Source organism: Chiloscyllium plagiosum, chromosome 5 (assembly GCF_004010195.1).
Source record: "Chiloscyllium plagiosum isolate BGI_BamShark_2017 chromosome 5, ASM401019v2, whole genome shotgun sequence".
NCBI lineage: Eukaryota > Metazoa > Chordata > Chondrichthyes > Orectolobiformes > Hemiscylliidae > Chiloscyllium > Chiloscyllium plagiosum.
This window is the reverse complement of record NC_057714.1, coordinates 61,629,029-61,655,314: the sequence shown is the minus strand read 5'-3', so window position 1 is coordinate 61,655,314 and position 26,286 is coordinate 61,629,029. Positions and strand designations below refer to the sequence as shown.

At 40.6% G+C, this 26,286-nt stretch overlaps 1 protein-coding gene across 7 annotated transcripts in view; it reads left to right on the top strand.

The window, feature by feature from the left end:
- Positions 1 to 26,286, top strand: part of LOC122549923 (E3 ubiquitin-protein ligase HECW1-like) — a 462,631-nt gene that overhangs the window by 165,375 nt on the left and 270,970 nt on the right. For all 7 annotated transcript variants that reach the window (XM_043690154.1, XM_043690160.1, XM_043690156.1 and 4 more), the window contains one exon: positions 14,746 to 14,840. In XM_043690154.1, coding sequence (XP_043546089.1) covers positions 14,746 to 14,840 — 95 coding nt within the window. The remainder of the gene's footprint in view (positions 1 to 14,745; positions 14,841 to 26,286) is intronic.

Genomic DNA, 26,286 nt, shown 5'->3' with positions numbered 1-26,286 from the left:
TTACATAAATGATTTGGATGCGAGCATAAGAGGTACAGTTAGTAAGTTTGCAGATGACACCAAAATTGGAGGTGTAGTGGACAGCGAAGAGGGTTACCTCAGATTACAACAGGATCTGGCCCAGATGGGCCAATGGACTGAGAAGTGGCAGATGGAGTTTAATTCAGATAAATGTGAGGTGCTGCATTTTGGGAAAGCAAATCTTAGCAGGACTTATAACTTAATGGTAAGGTCCTAGGGAGTGTTGCTGAAAAAAGAGACCTTGGATTGCATGTTCATAGCTCCCTGAAAGTGGAGTCACAGGTAGATAGGATAGTGAATGAGGCGTTTGGTATGCTTTCTTTTATTGGTCAGAGTATTGAGTACAGGAATTGGGAAGTCATGTTGCGGCTGTACGGGACATTGGTTAGGCCACTGTTGAAATATAGCGTGCAATTCTGGTCTTCTTCCTATCAGAAAGATATTGTGAAACTTGAAAGGAGGCTGGTACAATTGCAACATTTAAAAGAGGCATTTGGATGGATATATGAATAGGAAGGGTTTGGAGGGATATGGGCCGGGTGTTGGCAGGTGGGACTAGATTGGGTTGGGATACCTGGTCGGCATGGACGGGTTGGACCAAAGGGTCTGTTTCCATGCTGTACATCTCTATGACTCTATGACTCTATTTGAATGAATGAATGATTTTATTGTCAGGTGCGAAAAGCTTTTCGACGGCGGGTGCCATGATTTGACGCCATTTTGAATAGTTTTAACGATAAGAAACAAATAGAAAGATATAGCTTAAAGAGGGTCAATCAATCTTGAGCCAGCTCATCATCAACGACTGCATGGCTATCTCTCCCCAACAGCTTCACCGCCAACTACACCAGACCTAATCAACACAGAAGCTGCCACTCTTTAGGCACCATCTTCTGCCACTGGGCTGATTCTTCTCCATTACCACCTCATTACTGCGTGTGCCTGACCCACCATAACTGAATTGTATCTCATGTCACTGGACCCACCTCTGAGGTTGCCCTGATGCCCTTCTGCCATCGCTTCATCACCACCAGTGCCAGACACAATGAATGGCAAAGTCACTGATTCTCAGGCATCATCTCTTGCCACTGGGCCTACCTCACCGATGTCACCTCCACCAATGTAGCAGCTACTGATTCCAATGCCAGAACCCATGCTCATCCTGGAAAAGTAAGTAAGAGTTCACTCACCACCATGGTCCCCGCTGAGCCCATTCACCACCACGAGGACCCTGCCGGGTCCACTCACCAACATGAAGCTCTCCTTGGGCCCACTCACCACCACAAGGTCCCCACTGGGCCCACTCACTGCCATGAGGTCCCCGCTGGGCCCATTCACCACCACAAGGACCCGGCTGGGCCCACTCACCAACATGAAGCTCTCCTTGGGCCCACTCATCACCACAAGGGCCCAAGTGATGGGCCCACTCACTGCCATGAGGTCCCTGCTGGACCCATTCACCACTACGAGGACCCTGCTGGGCCCACGCACCAACACGAGATCTCTGCTGGGCCCACTCACTGCCATGAGGTCCCCACTGGGCCCACTCACCACCATGAGATCCCCACTGGGCCCACTCACCACCACGAGGTCCCCGCTGGGCCCACTCACCACCACGAGGTCCCCACTGGGCCCACTCACCACCACGAGGTCCCCACTGGGCCCACTCACTGCCATGAGGTCCCCGCTGGGCCCACTCACCACCACAAGGTCCCTGCTGGGTCCACTCACTGCCATGAGATCCCCACTGGGCTCACTCACTGTCATGAGATTCCTGCTGGGCCCACGCACTGCCATGAAGTCCCTGCTGAGCCCACTCAAGTCCACACTGGAACTCCTTGCTGCTGGCGATGGTAGTAAAGCGAGGTAATTAAATAAAGTAATTAAGTCAATTAAAGAATAAAAACAAGGAAAGAGACAAAAACAAAAGGAAAGGTGTTCAGTGCAGATGAGGTCCAGCACAGGAGCTCTACTGCACTGTCATCTTGTTGAGGTAATGACCCCTGAAATCGTCACTTTTCTTAAATGAAGGGGTGAAGTGAGCAGTGAGCTGTCAGACAATATGTAGTTGCTTGATTTCACGTTCCCTAAGATATAATGTCAAAATTGAATGAGCTGAACCGTGAAAGGAAAGGACTGAAATACGATCAGTGCTCTGATTGCATTCAGATTGAAACAGTGTCTATGGTATCCCGATTATAAACAATGCTGAGTCTGGGAAAAATACTAAAAAAAATCATCAACAACAAATAAAAATGGTTCCACCCAGGAAATCTCTGTGCATACCTGAGGAGGTTAGCAAAGGAATTCAATTGGCGATTTCATGACTTTGATGCAATGGAAGAAATTGTTATGTTTGCATCAGATCGTCATTGTTGCATTTGCTACTAAATTCCATCAGGTGTTTGATTTACAAAGTTGTGGAGTTTATTTTGAGATAATCACTATACAAAATGATATTAAACTGAAAGTCAGATCAATCGACAGAAATATGCACTCCTATCAACCTGTACTTTTAAAGTGAAAGTTTACTTTGATTCCATACATTCTGTTCTCCGAAGTGAAGATAACCAAGTCCAAGTATCATACCCACCTCAAAAGCATCTATTTGATGGACTATCATTGATTAGGAAACTCAAACGATAACCCTGACTCCAAGGCACTGGCAGATAATGTGTAGTCACAGATGTCAGCCTGAGACTTGGTGAGTTGAGGACAAATGAAAAACAGAGTATACTTGGTTTTAGATTTATGTAGCACTGTAAATAAATTGCTCTTTATTTTCTTCAGGATAGATCCTCAATTGCACTTACAGTCAAAGAAAAATCTTATGCCCACAAGGATTAGATACCATTGTTCTAAAATATCTTGTAGTTTTGAGTAATAGCATTTTGTAGCTCTATGTTTCTCGGGTAAGGGTTACCACGAGGTGCAAACAGAGTTATGAGTGAGAGCAGGCTTCGCCTGGGGGTCAACTGCAGGGGCATCAGGTGGAAATTGTGGAAAGCAATTTTACAGCCATCCATGCAATAAAAAACATTATTGGTGTTATTTCACTATCAGATTGGATCATATTATTCCCCACCTGTCCCAAGTTCCCACAGGTAATGAGCATTGCATGGAGATTTTTTACACTTGGTCTCAATGCCCTGGTGTGACATAGGATTGTATCAGGAAACCCTTCTTGCACCTACCTCGTAAAGCTCTCTATTCATTTCTGGATCCTGGAAATAGAGGGCCATGTTGCCACTTTGTTCACAGCTTGATGCATCTCATTTTGTTTCCTTTTGTTCCTTTTAGAATGTTTCCCTGCCCCCACGCTATCCTAGATGATAGCTTACATCTAAAACCCAGTTCAAAGTTTAATAAAGGATGAAATCAATGCTTGTCTTAATATACATGCATTTCCTTGAGGGCAGAGATCTCGTTAATTTAGAATCAAAGGCTAGATAATTCACATGTGCCTGCACAAGGGTAAAGCTGTTTGCAGCTATGCAAAATTATTCTAATATTTCAGAGTAATCACTGCGCTATGGCTTTGGCACAGTTTGCATGGGCATGAAAATGCTGAAGTACAGCATTAGCATAATTTCAGCTGCACAGTTTTTATATGGATCAAAAAACTCACACTTCTTGTTAATTGGTTAAATTGATAATCATTGCTTTGCTGTGACATTAACCTTCAAAAATGACTAACTGTTAATCAGAAAAAAAAGAAAACCATAACGAAAGAGTTTTAGGAACCTACAGACCAGAGAGATTTATAAAGGAAGAGAGAATAGACAAAGGGTTTGTGACAGAGAGATCATGAGAATATGAGAGAAGTTGTGAGAGAATCATTGAGAAATAGACAGACTGTATGACAGTCAGAAAAATAGAGAGAGGCTAAGAATTAGAGTTTTGTAGAAAGAGACAGTTCTAAGAAATTATTTGTTGCTTGACAAAGCCAACATTAGTTTGATGTCCAAAATTCTGATATGTGGAATATTACCGATATTCTGAATTGACTACCTTTCATATATTATTGGTACAGTGTTAGCTTCACTAACAGGGGGGAGGTCTGGCCCGTGGACTTCACATTCTACAATATATGGCGTAGGAAGTGTTGCACATACTCCAAGATAATTTATTGGTTACTATTTTTATCTATGTCTTGCAACAAAGCATTCAATCCCTCCTGTAACAGGAATTAAAACTGAGAAGACCAAAAGGAATTGAAATTTAATCTTAAATAGCTTGAAATCATTCCACAACTGCTTAACTGTCATGAAAAGAGTCAACTCCTGAGTCCTGCAAATTGGCCTGTGGTGCTCAATTGTAGAATTTCTCTTTATTCTCGTTGTAAGCAAGCAGACTGTGTTAATCTTGGATATCCATCTTAATATTGCAGTTGCAGTTTTCTATGCTGGATCTGGAACTGTGGAAATGTGTTCTTTATTTCTTTGGAGACCAGCGAACTGTAGCAGCCTTGAAAAATAGATGATCAAATCCTAACAACATATTTGAGTTTGATTTCAACTATTTTTAACATACATTTGCTGATCACTGTGATATTGCCCAGTTGGAAATAGTATCTCTGGAATTGGGTATTTAGTGGGAATGTAAGGATAGGAAATATGATTGGCACGGTGACTTGTTAAGCAGAAGCTGAAATTTCATTTTCACATTGGCAGGTTCACATTTAGAGATGAGGTCAGTAGTGTGTTTATGGTGGTTTGGGCTTCACCCCATCTCACAGTGGGCTCCTATTTGCAAAACATTTGCTTGCCATGTGTATTCATTGTGTTCAATCATTTGTAAGTAAGTCAGCAGCACACAAGGACCCCATAACAAATAAAAACTGAACAATCTGCAGATGCTGTAAATCAAAAACAAAAGCAAGAAATTGCTGGAAAAGCTCAGAGGTCCTGGCAGCATCAATGAAGAGAAATCAGAGTTAACGGTTTGGGTCAAGTGACCCCAGAACTGAGGAAGGGTCACTTGACCTGAAATGATAACTTGATTTCTCTCTGCAGATGCTGCCAGGACGTTATAACATCTGGTTCATGTTCATTGAAAGGTGATGCATAACCATCTTGGGCATGGAGTTTAGTCCCTTACTCTATGCAAAGCAGACAGAATTTTAAAGGACATTTTAATCAAGATTAGTGATATGTATGCTGAGTTGACAACTGAATCAATTTGTAAGATCTATCTTAGTTGTATCAATGATGAAATAAGTTGTCAATCTGCAACCTTAGTTTTTACTGTGGGTGCTGGGATTATCTCTTCAGCCCTTTAAATTTTATCTTGAATGTGTTATTTCTCTTGATCTCTGACAGAGTGCATCTTCTGTTTCTATAGATCATGCACTCCCATTAGGGAATGTCCAGACTCCTGAACTAACTTTAGATCCATTATTAGCTCAAGCTTGGGAATGTGGGCATTTAAATAGGTGGTGACTGTAAGGCAATGGTCGGTTCCAACTTGCTGATTCTGTGACTGTGAACCTGTGTGCTATGACTTGGATCTTGCTGAAATCCAGTGGAGCATTCTTAGCAGCTGAGGAAAAGAACTTCTGTGTAATCTTCAACCATCTCGTTCTGCCAATTCCACGGTTGTAGCCTCATCACTGGTCTCCTTTCACGTCAGCTTTGCAAAACACTTTGGCCTGGATTTTATTGTTTCTCATAATTTTGGCAGAAAGAATATATGACCTAACTTGTGAGAGGTTTCAGAGCTCTGAATACAGAGAGACCTGGGTGTCCTAGCGCGTGAATCACAGAAAGTTAGTATGCAGGTACAGCAAGTAGTCAGGAAAATGTTATGTTCTTTGCGTGGGGAATTACATGCAAGAGTAGGGAAGTTATCATCAGTTATGCAGGACATTGCTGAGAACACACCTTGAATACTGTGCACAGCACTGGTCATTTACAGAGGGATATTAATGTGTTGGAAGAAATACAGAGAAGGATTACTCAGCTAGTTTACTGGAATGAGCAGATTGCCTTCTGAGGAAAGGTTAGATAGGATAGGCCTGTATCCTCTAGAGATCAGAAGCGTCATAGCTGACTTAACTGAAACATATAAGATCCTGAGGGGACTTGACTGGATGGATTGTGAAAGTGTATTTCCTCTTTTGAGAGAATCTAGATCTGAGGGACATAGTTTAAAAACAAGAGTGCACCCATTTAAAATACAAATAGAAAAACAATTCTCTAAGTTTTTTAAAAAAAATTCTGTCTCAAAAGGCAGTGCGGGCAGAATCTTTAAATATTTTTCAGGCAGATGTCGGTGGATTCTCGATTATTGAGGGGATGAAAGATCATTGGGAGGATGCATAAATGTAGAGTTGAAGTTAAAATCAGACTAGCCATGAACTTATTGAATGGTGGAGCAGGCCTGAAGGGTGAGTGGTCTGCCCTTGTTCCATGTTCAGATGCTGAGCTCTCTTACAGACATGTTACTAAAGTCAGTTTTAAGTTTGCACGTGTTAAGGGACAGTATCTTCAATTCAAGAATGGTAATCTGCAACAGTGTCACTCGGCAACTTCCTTACTTTTGTGGAATGCATTGAGGGTTGCAATCTCATTCATAGTCATACTCTAATATGAATCCAGAATTTCATTAACTTCAGTGTGTTCCACTAACCTTTTGATAACAGATAATACTCAGATCTTACAATGCACTCCCGAAGGAAAGGCACTAAACAGAAGAAGGGGGAATGGGGCAAAATGCTGATTTATGTCAGAGGGTAAGAACAAAATTAGATGTAAATATAAGCGGATAGATAAAATACATTTAAGACACAGAGCAGTTAATAATAAAGTAGTTTGGGACTGTGGTCAGAGAATATGCAGAATAATTTAAAAATGAGCACTGTTTACTATAGGAATAAGTTGACCAGAAGGGAAATCTTGTTGATGTGATTACAGATATTTTAAATCCATCTATTCTGATATGCTGTGATACACCTTTAATGTGAGTGGGATTTGAACCTGGATGTCCTGACTCAAAAGTAGAGACACTATCATTGGATCATACTAGCTCATTTGAGTGATTATATTGTTGGTCTAGATAATTGGAAGAGACCAGTCCAATGACACAGCAATTGATCTGGAGGTGGCACAGGAATAGTTTGCACATAATCATTGCATTGGTACTAATGACAAATCACTGGGTACTGATATATAAGGTACAGAATGTTTACAAAAGGTCAAAGATTGCTCCATAACTGATTGTAATTTGAGACAACTAAAATTAACTTTAATATTCATGTGCAAAAGATATATTTTTAAATTGAAATGTTGGTTGTTGTTTCTGAATGGATGGGTTAAATGTATTGGAAACTGGTAGATAATGAAATATTGTTATGTTAGTGAAAATGATCAGATCAAGACTGATAGTACTAAGATTTTAAGAAAACAGCAAAAAATGCTTTACTTGTATTTTAGAAATAGATGAAATGTTAAAAATAGAATTGCTTACTAAGTTGCTGCATAATTATGTTGGCAGAAGATTGCCAAATGTCATGTGCAAAGTCATAAAACCATTTGTAAACAGCATAAGTCTGGTTTTAAAGGCCCTACTGGACTTTAATGAGTAACAACTGGGTATTTTCATCGCTCACTGCAAACACATTAGCCCATTTTCTGAGATTTATTTTAAACACAGAAACATGGGCCACTAAAAGGAGAAGTACTCAGTGCTTTTTATTCATTTAATTTTCACTGACATTATCTGTAGAAATGTAATTTTATATAATTCATTTTTTGTTTATATAATAGTTTCGACTTTGTGGTAAGCAACAAAATGTTAGTGCTCAACAATCAACTTAAATGTGCCTACAAAGGTGTGGTAATCTCTGTAGAGATTTTATTCTGCTGCTAACTGGAGGAAATCTCTGTTGTCAACCAACAGGCTAAACATCTAATCACGTTGAAGAAATCTCAATCATAGCAGACAGGAATGTCCAAGCAGTTTTAATTACCTGTAATTCCCTAGTTAGCATCCTTCCATCTCACTATGATGGTGGACCTGCAACAAACTAAATCCTTTGGGATGGGGTAATTATAAATGGGAAACTTTTGCTAAAGAGTTGAATCTGAAAGTTAGGGTTCTTCCCTGAATGCTGCATGTGAAGTTTTTAGCAGGTATTTTTGTGGGTTGCTGTGTTTGATGTTGACACCTATTTTACTTTTGTCAGTGAGTACTTCACATCTAATGTTTTTAGGGGGGCAACTTTGTTGATGCTAGGATAGGGGCCTTCTTGATCCCATTCTACCTCTTGACCCATTCGAGTCGTTCCTTGTCCAAGCTTTGGGATTCTGTTATATACTGGGAAGGCTTTGCTATTTGCTCCAATTGTAGATGTAATCTCTGCTGAGTCGATCTGCAACCAGTCTTTGTTGTGGGTTCCATCTTTCCTAAATATTATTAATGCTGTATCATAATTTACTGAATTCAGCAACTTCCAAACTGCTTCAATGTAAATATCATTGTTTTCTTGGTCAGCCTTTGGTGAGTAGTGCTGGTATTTTGCATCAGTGCTTGCAACGGGGATATCGATGCACAATAATGTGTTGTATTTAGAACAGTGAAACCTTGGGGCTTGTAACTTCATTCTGGCACTGATAAGAAAGTGCCTCAGAGTACTTAGTGCAGGTGAATGCATGTGAAACATTGGGCAGATCACATTTCTCTGGTGATAAGTAGGTCAAGATAGTTCCATTGACCAGACCTTGAGAAGGCACTGTGATATCTTGTGGCAATGTTTGTTGTGAACATAAAAATTGCTGATGTACAGTTCATTCAGGGAACAAATCTAAAGGACCTATTGTTTTTGCCTATCCCTGATGACTGAGGTATATTGGCTACATTTTCTCTGTCTCATCCAACATGTGAAATGACCCAGGATAATTAATAATTTCTTACAATTTGGATTGCTATGATCTGCCTGTACTGCTTGCAAAACAAAACTTTTCACTGTGCTCAGGTACATGTGAATACAATAAATCAAATCAAATGCTCTCAAAATTTCATAGTCAAACGACAGAATTGTGCAGGAAACAATTTTGCCGAGTCCATTTATCCTGCAACAATTTATCAACTGTTGGACTCGTGGTGAATCTTCCAACCCCATCTGGTCAAGCAATCCTGCCTCAGAATTGCCAGTTAATCAAATGACCAGCAAATGTCTGGTCCCTGCATTGCCACTGGGAGTGGATGGCCACAACTGGTTCTGCAGCCAGTCCTCAATGACAGCTCACTGGAGCTGCATAGAAATCAAAGTGAGGAGGAGGATTGAGAATTGTGGAATTATGTCTGGGGCCAGACTGGTAGGCCTGGACAAGGGAATGACAAAAGGAATCAGGTACCAAGTTGGACAAGAAATAGGGATGGGGAAATGCGGGTGTGACCAAAGCATGAGGGTAGTGGTTCATAAAGGAGACAACCTGATCCCTGCAATATTACCTGCCACAGGTTTCCAACCAATCACTGACTTCAGCCTGCCATTGTGAAATGACATTGGAAGCAACAAGTAGTGATGAATTGGCTTCTTCATGCCTCCCTCACTGCTTGTAAAATTATGGTAGGGATAGTATTGAGTGGGTGGTTGGTGGGAAAGAAAGTGATAGAATTTTATGAACCCACCCCTCCTTTTTCAGCATCTGCAAGCCCACCCAGGGTGGGCATGGAATTTTGCCCATAAAATGAATCTTTGTCTGAAATGTCAAAACTCATGTTGATGCATGAATGCAGATGTTGGCAGCATTTCCTTCAGAGAAGTGGGGTATTCAGAGGTGGCTACTGATGGCTGAATTGACTACATCAATCTTTTACTGACTGCAAAGTCTATAGCATGTTCATGGCCTTCTGTACATGTAGGAGAAAGTGAGGACTACAGATGCTGGAGATCAGAGCTGAAAATGTGTTGCTGGAAAAGCGCAGCAGGTCAGGCAGCATCCAAGGAGCAGGAGAATCGACGTTTCGGGCATGAGCCCTTCTTCAGGAATGAGGAAAGTGTGCCAAGCAGGCTAAGATAAAAGGTAGGGAGGAGGGACTTGGGGGAGGGGCGTTGGAGATGCGATAGGTGGAAGGAGGTTAAGGTGAGGGTGATAAGGTGAGGGTGATAGGCCGGAGTGGGGGTGGGGGCGGAGAGATCTGTACTCTGCCAATTGAAAGTAGAGTTAACCTTGCTATGGAGCTCATGTCATCAAAGCTGATTCCCTGTAGAACAGCAATGTTGACATAAATGTGAGTAGCTCATGTTCATTCAGAGACATTCTGCATTCACTTGCTGTGAAATGTCCATGCCAAAGTACATAGTCTTCATAGTCTAGCTATCAAAGTAGGAAATTCCTGCTTTGTTTGCTGCATAAGCGAAGTACAATTTTAATGGTTGCAGACCTGCCTAGCATCTGAACCTGTACATTAACATTGGAAGCTAATATGTGGAGGAGAATTGAAAGGCTATGTGGCTTGGACATTGTTGGTTGCAGGAGCTGCTGGACAAGTGCTTGTTTGAAGGAAATACCAACTGCCTAATGGGTCTGCACTCTGGATTTAATGTCCAGTTTATTCCTTTAGCTACTAATTCTTAACCTTTATAGTTGATTTTAGTGCAGTGTACAATTGGGTTGTGATCACTGAAGATGTTGATATAAGTGAAAGGTGGAGATGATTCCTGTGTAGATTATTCAAGTGGTGAATCTCAATGTTCAATGAGAGATATAAATTATAAATCTCACTTTTCCTGATTGAATGTCCAATTTACTGTAGATCTAAACATTTAGGCTTTAGACTTAAGATTTATTAAAGCCTCTTTTAAGGGGGTTGAAATAATTAAGCAGTAAGGGGAATTACACTTTCATTGCATAGCTTTTATTCCATGCTATGTATTGAATACTGTGAATATTTCTCATTAGTGGTGTCAAATCACACTAAGAAAAAATACCCACAACCCTAAAGTTGTTATTTCATTTATTTTCCAACAACTATTGGAAGGTTTTGCGTTCTGTAGTTTCAGAGCTATTTTATTGATTTGGCATGTTATGTTAGGGGCAGGCTTTAGCCAGGAACAATAAAACACTAATTATGCCACTCTCAAAGGAACAAAGAATATAATCAATGTAACTGCTAGGTTCTGCAGGTCCACAGTAATGCAGCAATCTGAGAAGCTGTGTGCAGACTTTACCCTGTGATAAATAATGCATGTGCATGGCCACCTGGAAGACCTTTGTAAGGTCATTGCACTGAATAAAACACATCACGTACAGCAACTGAAGGAAACACTGGAAATTGTAATTTTGTGATTAAATCTTTTGACCATTTGAAAAATAAACAGAAGATAGCCACATTCACAAGTGTTCAATTGAGAAAAATTATAATAGCATTCAACACATGTGATTAACTCATCAGTAAAGTTTTAACAAGTATTCTGAGATGTTCCTCACTGGCAGAATGAACAGGAAGCCAATTGTAACATACAAAGTCCAGACTGATAATAAAGTGTCAGTCTCTGTTATTTACTTGGAATGAAATGCACATTAGATCTGATGGAAATCAGAGCTGCTCCTGATCCATCTCCCTAACTTTGTCAGAAGTGCAGTGGAAGTTCTGTTTGAATGTGTAGAAAGGATTTTCATCACACTTCTTGCATATTAGAGTGCTGAACCTTAAGCTGTTTGAGAACATTATGATTCACAATATAGTCATCCCTATTACCAAATGGCTAAGATTAAAAAGTGTTGATATCCTAGATATTAATGAGAATTAACTGAGGAGGCCATAGTGACATGTCAAAAATTCCTCTTTTTCAGTGCCAATATTTATTGTTCCTTTATATCTTACATCTACTTGTAGGTAAGGAATGCTATGCACATTTATTATCTATAGACACTTATTTAGTTGCATTCATCAGACCTATATGGATGTTAGATGCAGCCATACTCACATTTTAGCCCCAGTGTTATCCAGAAAGGTGCGATGCATATTTAATCAGTTTAGGATGGAAAAACTGATTGGGAACCGATTCTTTTGAATAAGAAGTAATATTCAATTTTAAGCATTTTTTTTTAAGCAAATAGTAAGTCCATGATTGCAAATATTTGTCTGTCAGATTTTAACTGAGGCTAATGACATTGTCATTATTTATGAGAAAATGAGCAATTTCAGATGAGGGACAGAAGTTACTGTAAAATTTCAAAATCTGTCCAGGTTGCTTTAATCACTGTTTGCTTTATTAATTATATGCGAAGAATGGAGGAAGTGGCTGTGTTTGAGCAATAAATACAAGCTAAATGCTCAACATCTTGCAACTTGTTCAGTTTCAAAATATTGTACTCTGCAGAATGTATGCATGTGTGGTGGAGGAAGATTCAAGTGAGACATTCAAGAAGGCATTGGATGATTAATTAAATAGAAATATTGTGCTGGAACAAAGGCATGAGGTTGCCTTTAAGTCAAAATGCTCAGAGAGCTGGAGCCGATGAGATGGGTCAAATGGTCTTCTTCTGCACTGTAACAATTCTGTGATGTCGGTCTGACTAATTGTGCTCAGCCTGCTTATGAAAACGCTGAACAGGACCCATGCTGCAATAACAGTGACAACACGAGATGTTAAAAATCATACAACACCAGCTTCACTCTGAAGGTAGTGCTTCCAAACAAACCTGTTGGACTATAACCTAGTGTGGTGTGATTTTAACTTTGTCCATCCCAGTCCAACACCAGCACATCCACATCAAGACGTGTGTAACTAATACTCCCTGCAAATCAGGAGCCATGGGTCAAACACCTTATTTCATCAGTAATACAGTCTGCCCTGGAAAAGAATGAGCACGTGATGCATCACTCTGAAAGGAATGAAACTGTGCGCCGCATTCAACTTAGCAATTTTCCTGATATTAGAACATTTTTTCCTGTCACGTTCCTCGAATCTGTTAACATCTTGGATTAAGAATCTGTGTGATTCTCTTCTGAACTCTGGCCTCTTGTGAAAAAGATGAAATCTTTTAACTTAGCTTTCCTTTGCAACTTCAAAACTACCTGGGTGAAAATAGGCAGTGTCCTAGGAGTGCAAACCAGGTACTAAGCTTAACATAAATTGGGCATAGATTTTTAACAACTCATCATTGGAGAGCTGTGGGTGTCAAACAGACATTCCGTGGCAGCTAATTGGTTTCACCGTGGCAAAGGTAGACGCAGGGGTCTTTCGGATGGCCCCTGGGTTGTTAGTAGGTGATTGGGAGAGAGGATGGGTAGAAGGGTAATCAAGCAGGAAATTGAAGTGGCTAATTAAGTTTCATTGTGATTTTGTAGAGATGGGAGGCACAGTCTTGGTCCTCCTGGTTCCATATTCATTATTTTTGCAGCTTTTTTTTTCTTGCTAGTGACCTCCAGCAATGGAGACACATTATTCTGAATATGGCAGTTCTTCTTAATTTCAAGGAGGGTTTTTCAAACAGGCATAGGTCTTTTTCCATGTGCAATACAGCCTAATATCTGTATCAGGTGCTCGTTCTAGGTACCAACATTAGAGCTTTTACTAAAATGCGGAGGACCATTGATGTAATGGAATTGAGCAATAGGGAGTGAAGGGAATTATGCTGCAGTTACTGGTAAATGTGTTTTAGGTGAAAGACTTATTGTAATCCTTACTCCTGAGATTTTGCTACTGGGCCAAAAGTTAACTTAGAGTGCAAATGACAGAAAACAATTTAAGAGCTTCATTCCAATCAAGTGAAACTGTTAATACAGCTCTTCCATTTTACCGGACACTTTTTTTCTGGGAATTCATAGTTATGAATTTATGTCACCTCATAAATCTCCCAATCTCTAATGTTGCTGTGTGCCTTGGCTCTGGAAAAATCCTTGTAAGATTAAAAAAAGATAAATGGTATCTTTGATAGATTTTCTTTTAGCTAAATTTAATCTTTTTGCTGTCAAATTGTTTTTTAAGTTAATCTCAGACTCATTGCTGGAGTGGACTACTGTGTTGTGTTGAACGTCTCCACATGTGAACATATTACAAATCATTCTTACGTAGAAATAAATTTTGTGGAGTCACTCACTATATTCAATGTTTCAGAAAATGAATCTGAAAAAAAGTAAGTTGTTTACAGTTTCTAAGGGCAGCACAAGACAAAGGCAGAAATTGATAGCAGTCAGCATTCTGGGAAGCTGATGACAACGAACAAACAATATCACAAAAAGATTTTTTTTAACAATATCTGTTCAAGCTTTGTGCTTAATTATGTTTGTTCACAGTATTTTGTGATTGGCATATCACTGCTTCTTTGTAATGCACTGGAGATTAGAGGGAGGAAATTACCAGGATGTGTCGCCCTAACTGCTGACTGGGGATCTTCCTGGTTGTGCTTGTAAATATTGTATGAGAATGATATGATATTTGACTGCACAGTGAAATGCTCCAATGGCACTTGCTGTCAAAGTTCACAAGTGAACAATGGATACTTGGGTGAAGTATCAGAACATGATGAGCACTTATGAAACCTTTCCACATGAGAAAAAAACAATTTTTAAAAACTTAAAATGTCACAGGGAGGGGTGGGTGGAGAGGGAGATCGTAAGTTTCTAAAATGAAGAATACATATAAAATTAATCAAAATGTAGCTCATGTTTAGTACAAACCACCAGAAGGGGAAAAAAAACTGGAATGAAAAGTAATGTTTCATATTGTGATCTCCTAAAGCTTGAACATGACCTTAATCTATCTTCCAGCTGAAACAAAAATCTGCTTTAAGTATTACCATGGAGCAAGTGGAGCACTACGAGCAACAACCCCAAGCATCAGTGTGAGAAATCCTTCTGTACCTGTAAGTTGTTGCTTCAATGTGTTTACTATATATAAATATACTTATCGTTCCATAAATCACACCTTAATTTCCAGTTCTGGGCTGACAAGATTAGATGTGACCAAAAGTAGAATTAAAAATAGAAATTATCCTCTTTCTCAACACGGTTTGCAGTCACTGAAAGCAACAGATGGTATTGCTATTGTATTGTAGCAAATCATATGATAATAGCTGTGTCAATTTATCCATACATTATTTTTGTGGTCTATACAAGGTGACTCTGTATCTTTTGTAATTAAAAAAAACCTTACCCCACATTTGACCAAGCTAATTTATGATATTTTTCTAATCTACTTATGCTTCTTTGACACTGTTTAACATTTAATTATATGCTTTAAATTTGCTCCTCTCAGGAGCAAATTTGGCAGAGTTCTAAGATATGCTCAGGAAAGTTTTCTGGATTGGTGTGTTTCTGTCCTATAAATAGAGATATTGCTGGATCTGGTTCTGGGGACTTAGGTGGATCAATTATCAATGGGGTAATATACAGATTCTTAATCATTCGGGGAATCAAATTGCACGAAGGCGGATGTGAGGAACATTGGGTCAGCTATGATCCTATTGAACTGTGCAACAGGCTCAAGGGGTTGAATGGCCTCGTCCCTGTTCCTATTACCTGTGGTCTTAGGGAACTATGTGAGAAGGTGATCATGACCTCATAAGGTTTAACTTTGAAATTGGAAAAAACAAGAAACAATCTCATGTGAAAGTACTTAAAACTGAGAGGAAGCCAACTTCAATGGCATGAGAATGGATTGTGCAGAAATAAATTGGAATCAAAGATTTGCAGACAAAACTGTAATGGAACCTTGAGCTACCTTTTAAAGAGACAGTAGATTATGTAGAGTGGAGGTATTTCTCTTAGAAGGGATAAATGCAGGGTTTACTAAGTCAGAGCTCCCAGAATGAAAACAAGCTATGAGTTGAAGCTACGAGTGGTACATATAACAAGTGCCATGTTGATAATACAAGTGAAAAGCAAGTTGAATACAGAGTATTCAGATGGGGGAAGTGAAAGAGGAATAACAGCAGCAAAAAGTGAATATGAGAAGATATTAGCTGCTAATATAAAACAAAATCCCAACATCTTCCATAAGCATCCAGATAGTAAATGGTTGATAAAGTGAGGAGCTGGGCCAGCTAGGGACCGAAATAGTGATTTACACATGGCTAGTGGGAGGGAGGCAGCATGGCTAAGGTAAGACCAATTAAAATCAGCTTTAAAAGATTTCTAATGTGGGTGCAGGAGCAGAGAGACCTGGGGTAGATGTGCACAACTTATTGAATCCAGCAGAGGAAGCTGGTAAGGCAGAGTCTGGAAGAACACAGCAAGTCAGGCAGCATCAGGAGGTGGAGAAAGGTTAGACCTGAAATGTCAACTTCTCCATTTTCTGATGCTGCCTGGCTTGTTGTGCTCTTCCAGCCTCCTGCCTGTCTACTTTGGATTCCCGCATCTGCAGTTTTTTTTGTTTCTAACTGAGGAAGCTGGGAAAGCAATTAGAATGGCATAAGGACCATGCAACCTTATAAAAGGAGGCACAGAGTTCATAAGCAAGGAAATTACGATGAAGCTTTTATAAAACACTGATTTAACTTCAATTGTAATACTGTGCCCTTTGAGCACTTCACTGTAATAAAGATATCAATGTATTTTACCTTGTACTATATTAATATTATACCAATAACAGAAAGTTGCCTCAAGGAAAGGCTTGGTGGTATATATTCCTGGTTGCAAGTTGTTTTTATTTATTCATGGGATGTGGGCATTGCTTATTGGGCAAGTCTTGCCCATCCATTAGCCCCTGAACTGAATGGTTCACAAAACCTTTTCAAAGTCAACTATATTATTGTGGGTCTGAAATCACATGTCAGCCAGACTGCATAAGGAGGCATTGTTCCTTCCCCAAAGAGCATTATTGAATCAGGTGGGTATTTATAACAATGGTTACTAGGCTGCCATTAGCCTAGCTATTCATTTATTTTTTATTGAATTCAAATTTGACGATCTACCATAATGGGATTCAAACACATGGACCTTAATGGTGAGGTCCTAGGGAGTGTGGCTGAACAAAGAGACCTTGGAGTGCATAGCTCCCTGAAAGTAGAATCATAGATAGATAGGATAGTGAAGAAGGTGTTTGGTATGCTTTCCTTTATTGGTCAGAGTATTGAGTACAGGAGTTGGGAGGTCATATTGTGACTGTACAGGACATTGGTTAGGCCACTGTTGGAATGTCCCTATCGGCAGGATGTTGTGAAAGGGTTCAGAAAAGATTTATAAGGATGTTGCCAAGGTTGGAGGATTTGAGCTATATGGAAAGGTTGAATAGGCTACGGCTGTTTTCCCTAGAGCATCGGAAATTGAGGGGTGACCTTGTAAAGGTTTATAAAATCATGATGGGCATGGACACAATAAATAAACAAAGTCTCTTCACTGGGGTAGGGAGTCCAGAACTAGAGGGCTGAGGTTTAGGGTGAGAAGGGAAAGATATAAGAGAGACCTAAGAGGCAACATTTTCATGCAGAGAGTGGTACATGTATGGAATGAGCTGCCAGAGGAAGTGGTGGAGGCTAGTAAGATTGCAACATTTAAAAGGCATCTGGATGGGTATATGACTAGGAAGGGTTTGGAGGTATATGGTCTGGGTGCTGGCAGGTGGGACTAGAGTGGGTTGGGATATCTGGTCGGCATGGACGAGTTGTACCAAAGAGTCTGTTTCTGTGCTGTACATTTCTATGACTCCATGACATGTTAATCTGGGATTCTGAGTTACTAGTGTCGAGAGTGTGGTGCTGTAAAAGCACAGCAGCTCAGGCAGCATCCAAGTAGCAGGAGAGTTGACGTTTTCCCATCAGGAATAACGAAGGGCTTTTGCCTGAAACATCGACTCTCCTGCTCCTCAATTCTTCCTGACCTGCTGTGTTTTTCCAGCATCACACTCTTGACTCTAACCTGCAGTCCTCACTCTCGCCTATTCTGAGTTACTAGTCCATTGACATTCCATTATGCCGTAACCTCCCTAAGGTGTTCAGCAAAGATAAGAAATAAAAAAAGAGAGAGGTGACTAGAATTTTTGGTTAAGGAAAACATTGCAATCTTGGAGAAAGTAAATGTTTCAGATGCTTATTGGACAGAATTAATTTCCTGGAGATTAGACAATAAGAAAGGGACAATCACATTGCTCAGTGTAATCTATGGTCCACCAACTAGTGGGAGAAAATGGAGGAACAAATCTGCAAGGAAATTACAGAGAAGTGGAAACAGCCTTGAGTGGTAATAATTGGGAATTTTACCACTATCCCAGTCTATATATATAGGTTATTGATTTAGCAGCAAGGGACATATATTTCTAGATTGTGTTTAGGAGGATTTCCTACAGCAGTGTGTGTTATTCCAATAAGAAAGAAGATATTGCTAGACCTGGTTCTTTGGAATGAGTTGGATCAAGTAGAACACGTGATACTGGGGACCATTTGGGGGACAGTGAACTTTGTATCATAAAGATCAGGATAATGATCAAAAATTATGTTGGTCATACCAGAGTAAGAATAATAAACTTTGGAAGTGCAGACTTTATTGGCACAAAATCCGAGTTGATCAGACAACTGGAAACAAAACTTGGCAGGAAAAGCAGCAGCTGAACAATAGGCTATTTGCAAAGAGCAAATGGTTCAGGTACAGGGAAGGTATATTCCCTCAAAAGGGAAAGGGAAGATGAACAAATCTAGAGCTCCTTGGCACGATAAAGGAAATAGAAATGACTCAACTAGGGTAATGCTGTTGATGTGTATATGTGGACTTTCAGAAGGTATTTGATACAGTGTCACACAACAGAGTTGGGGAAAGCTATAGCTTACGGTATTAAAGGGACAGCAGCAACATGAATACAAAATTGGCTGAGTGACATGAAGCAGAAAGTAATTGTCAATGGATATTTTTCAGGCTGGAGTAAGGTTTGTAGTGGAATTCAAAAATGTGTTGCTGGTAAAGCGCAGCAGGTCAGGCAGCATCAAAGGAACAGGAGAATCCACGTTTCGGGCATAAGCCCTTCTTCAGGACCTCAACTGGAGTACTATGCAAGTTTTGGGCGCCACAGGATAGAAAGAATGTGAATACATTGAAAGCATGATTCCTGAAGAAGGGCTTATGTCCGAAACGTCGATTCTCCTGTTCCCTTGATGCTGCCTGACCTGCTGCGCTTCTCCAGCAACACATTTTTAAGCTCTGATCTCCAGCATCTGCAGTCCTCACTTTCTCCTCATAGTGGAATTCTCCAGGAGTTGTCTGTCCTAACATATGTTAATGATCTAGATTTTGGTGTGCAGGAAGCATTTTTAAAGTTTGCAAATGATTCAAAACTTTAAGCATTGTAATCTCTGACAAGGAACTCCAAAAGAATATTGACGAGTTGTTGGAGTGGGAAATTAAGTGGCAGATGAGGTTTAATGTCGAGAACTGTGAAGTGAAGCATTTTTTGTTGGGAGAACATTGAGAGACAATATAAAATAAATGGTAAGATTCTAAACAGGGTGCAAGAGCAGAGAGACCTGGTGTTTATGTGCATCGATCATTGAAGGTAGCAGGGCAGGTGGACAGAGAAGTTAATAAAACACATAGCATCCTTTATGAAAAGGAGCATAGAGTACAAGAACAGGAAGGTTACAATGAACTTGTATAAGACCTCAACTGGAGTACTATGCACAGTTCTGGGCACCACAGGATAGAAAGAATGTGAATACATTGAAAGCATGCAGAAGAAGTTTACATGAATGTTTCCAGGGATAAGGAAAATTACGTAAGGTTAGTTATTTAGAGATTGGGACTTTTCTACTTGGAGAGAAGAAGACTAGGAGCAGATCTTTGAGCAGTTTACAAAACCATGAGTGACCTTGATGGAGTACCGTATATAGGAAAAAAGAATAGTTTTTACTTGTAAAAGACAGCATAGATTTAAATTGATTCACTAAAAAAGAAACTGTGGTTTGAGAAAAAAACTTTTTCACACATCGGGCTGAATTTTACCAGAAATCAGCGAAATGCCAGTTTCATTGAGAATTCCTCTCTGTGTGGCGCAGTGAGATTTCTCCTTAGTATTTTCTGAAACTCACCTCTGTAGCTATGTACCTTGCCTCTCTGATGTCCTTCTTGCTGTAGTATCCTTCTCACCACCGGTGCCAATTCTCACCACTACTGGGATCACCGGGATTCCCATTTCCGAATCCCAGCCATATATCTGGTCAAACACTGTCAGTCGGGAGCTAACTTTCACTGTGCACACACATTTCTCAGCAAATATCGGTTGTGTAGCTGACACTTCATTGCAAATATAAGTGTATGTTTGTAAATTAATTGGAATTTATTAACCAAATTATAGTGGCGAAGCATCCTTAGTGTCATGGTATTTGGGTGCCTAACTGGGTGCTACTCATTCCCCAAAGGCCAGTGTAGCCAGACATCTTTTGTCCCATGTTGGGCCATCTCATGCTGGAAAGTCTAAGGCGAAGAACAAAACAAATAAAGAGAAACTGCATTTGCTTCTGGGAACAGAGAGGAACTGCTTGCTTTTCAAGCAGTAACAAAATGACAGTCAACATATGCTCATTGCAACCATCTCGTACCTAATGGGACTGGGAGGTGTTTAAGGTCCTGGCTTGTTACACCTGATGCTGCATCACTCTACCATTCTGTAGGTTGAAAACCCCACCCATTCTCAATGACATCATTTTTCTTTCTTGGAAGACAGTTGTTACTCTCCCAACTTTTCAGCATCCGTCATAGCCCCTTGTTGCTCCAGTTGTACAAAGCAAAACATGCTAGGATTATATAGCACAATCTGTCTGCACTGTATTTCAAGTACCCACAATACCCCTCCAATACCAAAACAAGTATCAGTGCCTCTTCTATTGTCTGCTGCACCATACCCCGTCAAAGAATGAGCAGCATCGTATCTATGAAGAGAAAATGAGGTCTGCAGATGCTGGAGATCAGAGATGGAAATGTGTTGCTGGAAGGGCTAATGCCCGAAACGTCGATTCTCCTGTTCCCTAGATGCTGCCTGACCTGCTGCGCTTCTCCAGCAACACATTTCCATCTCAGCATCGTATCTATGCTTGGCCTCAGTCAAGGGGTTGCAGAATGGAGGAGAAAGTGAGGACTGCAGATTGGTGTGATCTGCCATGGTTGTGCAGGGTAGCCCTTGTTTACAAATAACCATCCTGTAAGGCATCCAGCCCTAGAAACCTCAGCATAGTTCTCCATATAGTGGGACATGGAGGACTCTGACAATGAGTGAATTGGCATACTTGTACATCGATCTTTGACATGGGAACCTTAGTCCAATGAATGCAGCACAAGCTGTGTTATGCAAATACAGTAGGAGATTGTAAGTGCTGTATCAGTGAGGATACCTTGTCCCCCCCATTTCCTGCATCACACAAGAAAGGCAGCACTTGCAAAAAAGAGCATGTTGGCAGATATTTATGGGTGGGGGTTAAGAGAAAATCAGTTTTGTGGCCTCCTGCAGCCAGGGTTCTCTTTTATTGACAGTTGCCTCAAATGCCACTTGTAAAATCATCAGTAACAATTTGTGCTCTATAGTGGTGAATATCTATAATCTGTGATGATCATGATCGTCTCTGATCAGGATTTGTATTGTACACAATTGGACACTATGTGTGTGCCCTGTGCGCAAGTATCTTCATCTTGTACTGTGAAATCACCAGATTAGTCCAATTGCCGTTTCAAAATTCTCACCTTGTTTATGAGTAGAGCCCATGTGTTCAGATAGAAGAAAACACTTAATCCATCTACTCTGGGTGTGGTCACTGCCAGTCTCCAATTCCAGTTTACATTTATGCACATCCTTGCACAGGCATGAAAAGTTACACAGGTCGTGCTTGGAACAGTGAGTCACAAACTTGAGGGCTCAATATTCAAGGGCACCCAAAACTTTTATGATCCTTTCTTCCTGGCACTTCCTGTTGAGTCATTTAGTACAGAGCCACTAAATATTCCTTGAGAGAGAACAAACAGAATCGTGCTTCACTCATATGAGGCAGCACTTCAATAACCTTCATAGCTGATTGAAGGACAGACTGCAGGATCTTTGTGAGAGTCTGTAATCTCCATTGAACACTAATATTCTCAAGCATGATTTCATCAGAATAGAAGGAAACAGATCATCAGTTGGCCATTTGGCCCCCACAGCTGTCCTGCCATTCATGACTGATCTGCACCAGCTATCAACTCCTTGTTGTTTCAAACATCTTTCCATATCAGCTTTAACTACTTTCAGTGATCTAGCCTCCAAACAGTTTAGAAAACTCCAGATATTCAGCTCCCACTGGGAGAGAAAATTTCATCATATTGCAGTTTTAAATGAGGGCTCCCTTATTCTCTTATTATATTTTCTAGTTTGAGATTTCTCTCATTTTAAAATATCTTCTCAACAGTTACCCTGTCAAGCTCCCTCAGAAATTTATATGTTTAAATATGTTCACCTTCTTTATTCTAAACTCAAATGAATAATGGCTTATCCTATTTAGCCTTTCTTGATAAGTCAACCCCTTCATCCCAGGAATCAGCCTAATGAATCTCTTTTGAACTTCTTCCATACCTTTTTTTAAATACAGGAACCATAACTGTACACTATACACCAGGTGTGACCTCCCCTGTATCCTGTACAGTTGTAGCAACACTTCTCTATTTTTAAATCCCAACCCCATCCCCTCCGCCTCCCCGTAACAAAGGCCGAAATTCCATTTGTCATTTTAATTATTTGCTGCACCTGAAATTGACATTTTGTATTTCATACACGAGAACATCCAAATCCTTTGGGTTGCACTTTTTTGGAGTCTCTTTACACTTGAATTATAACTTGCCCATTGGTTCTTCCTGCCAAAATATATGACCTCACACCTTTCTATATTAAAGTCCATCAGTCAAGTTTTTGCTCACTCACACAACCTATCTATATCCCTTTGCAGATTCCATATGTCCTTAACACAACATACCCTTCCACCTATATTTGCATCTAGTTTTGCCGATGATACGTTACACTCTGCCCCTTCCAATTGAGACCCGAGGATTAATCCTTGTAGCACTCCACAAGTTATATCTTTTCAACCTAAAAAAGACCCCTTAAACATGATTCTCTCTTTCTGTTAACCAAACCTCAATTCATGCTAAAACATTAACCCCAATACTGTGAGCGCCTATCTTGTGCATTACCTTATATGTGACAACTTATTTAATGTCTTCTGAAAATCCAAGTACACTACATCTACAAATTTCCCTTTTTCAACTCTGATTGTTATATTCTGTAGAAAATTTGTCAAACACAATTTCACTTTCACAAAAACATGTTGGGTCTGTTTGATTGTGTTACCCTTTCTTATTTGCCCTGCTATTTCTTTCTGAATAATAGATTCCAGCATTTTCCTAGTGACAGATGTGAGGCTAACTGACCTATAGTTTCCTGCTTTGTCTTCCTTCGTTCCTGAAGAGGAGTGTCACATTAGCCATTTTCCAATTGACTGGAACCTTCCTGGAATCAGAAGAAATCTAGAATAGATGTACTGAACTTACCTGACATCAAGCAGAAATAACACGATTTGAGTTTGAGGTTCGATTGCAATACTAAGGCATTGACTGTCCTCTGCTTTTTCTGTAATGGAACAAGAGACGTCAGCAATCAGACGCTGCATCATGGTTAGGTCTGCAAGTGCCTTTATGGAGATGAGTATGGGCATCCCTACCTGCATCCCCACCAATTAGCTGCTTCTGCCTTTTATTGTGCACCAACTGGCCCAGCAAGAGAGAGGAAATGTGTCAGTAAACAGAGTGCAATATATTTGAATGATGTACCTGCCACTTTTGAAGAACTAGAGTGTGCACAAGCTGTGAGGTATGAATGTGTGGCTTGAGATAATGCTCAGTGTGAGAGTGAGGCATAAAGTTCTGAACTTGAGGTTTAAGTTGTGATGATAGAAATTGCTGGCAGACAACTGAAAAGACTGTAATAAACAGAACAGGTAGTGTGGTTCATGGTACAGTTTACAGGGTATGGCATGTGAATATACATTCACTGACCATGACAATTTATTGTAAGTCATTAAACATGTCCAAGTTTTCAGGATTAGCCTGCTTGTATTGAAATCAAAAGTGATCGACTGCAGTGTTTATCTGGAGGACTTCCTGACCTCTTGGGGATTATCTCTCCTCCTGTGTACCTCATGAACCAAAGCCTTCAACACAATATCTTAAAGTTATAGTGGCATGCTCTCTGGCTTTCAATTCATCTTGAACTAATTCCAGCCCCTGCAGAAGCCAGAATGCAACTCTTGCTTAAGAAGTGCAAGTTAGTATTTTGTGTTCCTGTAAACTTTGAGTCTCTAGAACATAGAAAAATATAGCACAGAACAGGCCCTTTGGCCCACGATGTTGTGCTGAGGATTTTTCCTATTCTAACCTATGCACCCCTCAATTCACTGCTGTCAATGTGCATGTCCAGCAGTCGCTCAGATGTCCCTAATGACTTTGCTTCCACCGCCACCGTTGGCAATGCATTCCATGCATTCACAACTCGCTGCGTAAAGACCTTCCTCTGACGTCTCCTCTATACCTTCCTCCTAATATCTTAAAACGATAACCCCTCATGCCAGTCAGTCCTGCCATGGAGAAATGTCTCTGTCTATTGATTCTATTCATGCCTCTCATTACCTTGTGTATCTCAATCAGGTCACCTCTCTTCCTCCATCTTTCCAGAGAGAAAAGTCTGAGCTTAGTCAACCGCTCTTCCTAAGACAAGCCCTCCAGTCCAGGTAGCATCCTGGTAAACCTTCTTTGCTCTCCAAAGCCTCCGTATCTTTCCTATAATAAGGTGACCAGAACTGGACACAATATTCCAAGTGTGGTCTCACCAGGGTCTTGTAGAGCTGCAGCAAAACCTTGCAGCTCTTAAACTCGATCCCCCTGTTAATGAAAGCCAAAACACCATATACTTTCTTAACATCCCTATTCACTTGGGTGGCAACTTTGAGCGATCTATGCACTTGAGCATTCATATCCCTCTGTTCCTCCACACTGCCAAGAATCCTGTCTTTAATCCTATATTCAGCATTCAAGTTCGACCTTCCAAAATATGTCACTTTGCATTTATCCAGGCTGAATTCCATCTGCCATTTCTCAGCCCAGCTCTGCATCCTGTCTATGTCACTCTGCAGCCTGCAGTAGCCCTCAATATTATCAACGGCACCTCCAACCTTTGTGTCATCTGTGAATTTACTAACCCACCCCACAACCTCCTCATCCAAGTCATTTATAAAAACTACAAAGAGCAGAGGCCCAAGAATAGAGCCTTGTGAGACACCACTCACCACTGACCTCCAGGCAGAATACTTTCCATTTACAACCACTCTCTGCCTTCTGTCAGCCAACCAATTCTGAATCCAGATAGCCAAATCTCCCTGTATCCCATACCTCCTGACTTTATGAATGAGCCTACCATGGGGAACCTTATCAAATGCCTTGCTGAAGTTCATATACATCGCATCCACTACTCGACCTTCATTGACCTGTCTTGACACCTCCTCGAAGAACTCAATAAGATTTGTGAGGCACGATCTTCCCATCACAAGGCTATGCTGGCTGCCTTTAATTACACTATGTTTTGCCAAATAGTCATAAATCCTATCCCTCAGAACACTTTCCAAAACCTTGCTGACCACAGACGTAAGACTGACTGGTCTGTAATTGCTAGGGATGTCCCTATTTCCCCTTCTTGAAAAGAGGAAAAACATTCGGCTCCCTCCAATCCTCCAGTACGACACCTGTGGAGAGTGAGGAAGCAAAGATCTTCACCAGTGGCTTAGCAACCTTCTTTCTCACTTCCCGGAGCAGCCTAGGATAAATCTGGTCTGGCCCTGGGGGCCTATCAATCTTAATGTTTGCCAAAATTTCCAGCACATCAACTTCATCAATCTTGATCTGTTCGAGCCTGTTTCCCAGCTCCTTGAAGTTCTTTTTCAGAACAAGGTCCTTTTACTTAGTGAAAACCAAAGTAAAAAAATTCATTTAAGGCTTCCTCAATCTCCTCAGACTCTAAGCACAGGTTCCCTAAACTATACCTGGCCGGCCCTACTTTCTCACTAATCCTTCCTGCTTTTTCATGCCCCCTCCTGGCTCTTCTCAGTTCATTTAGAGTCATAGAGATGTACAGCATAGAAACAGACCCTTCGATCCAACCTGTCCATGCCGACCAGATATCCCAACCCAATCTAGTCCCACCTGCCAGCACCCGGCCCATATCCCTCCAAACCCTTCCTATTCATATACCCATCCAGATGCCTCTTAAACGTTGCAATTGTACCAGCCTCCACCACATCCTCTGGCAGCTCATTCCATACA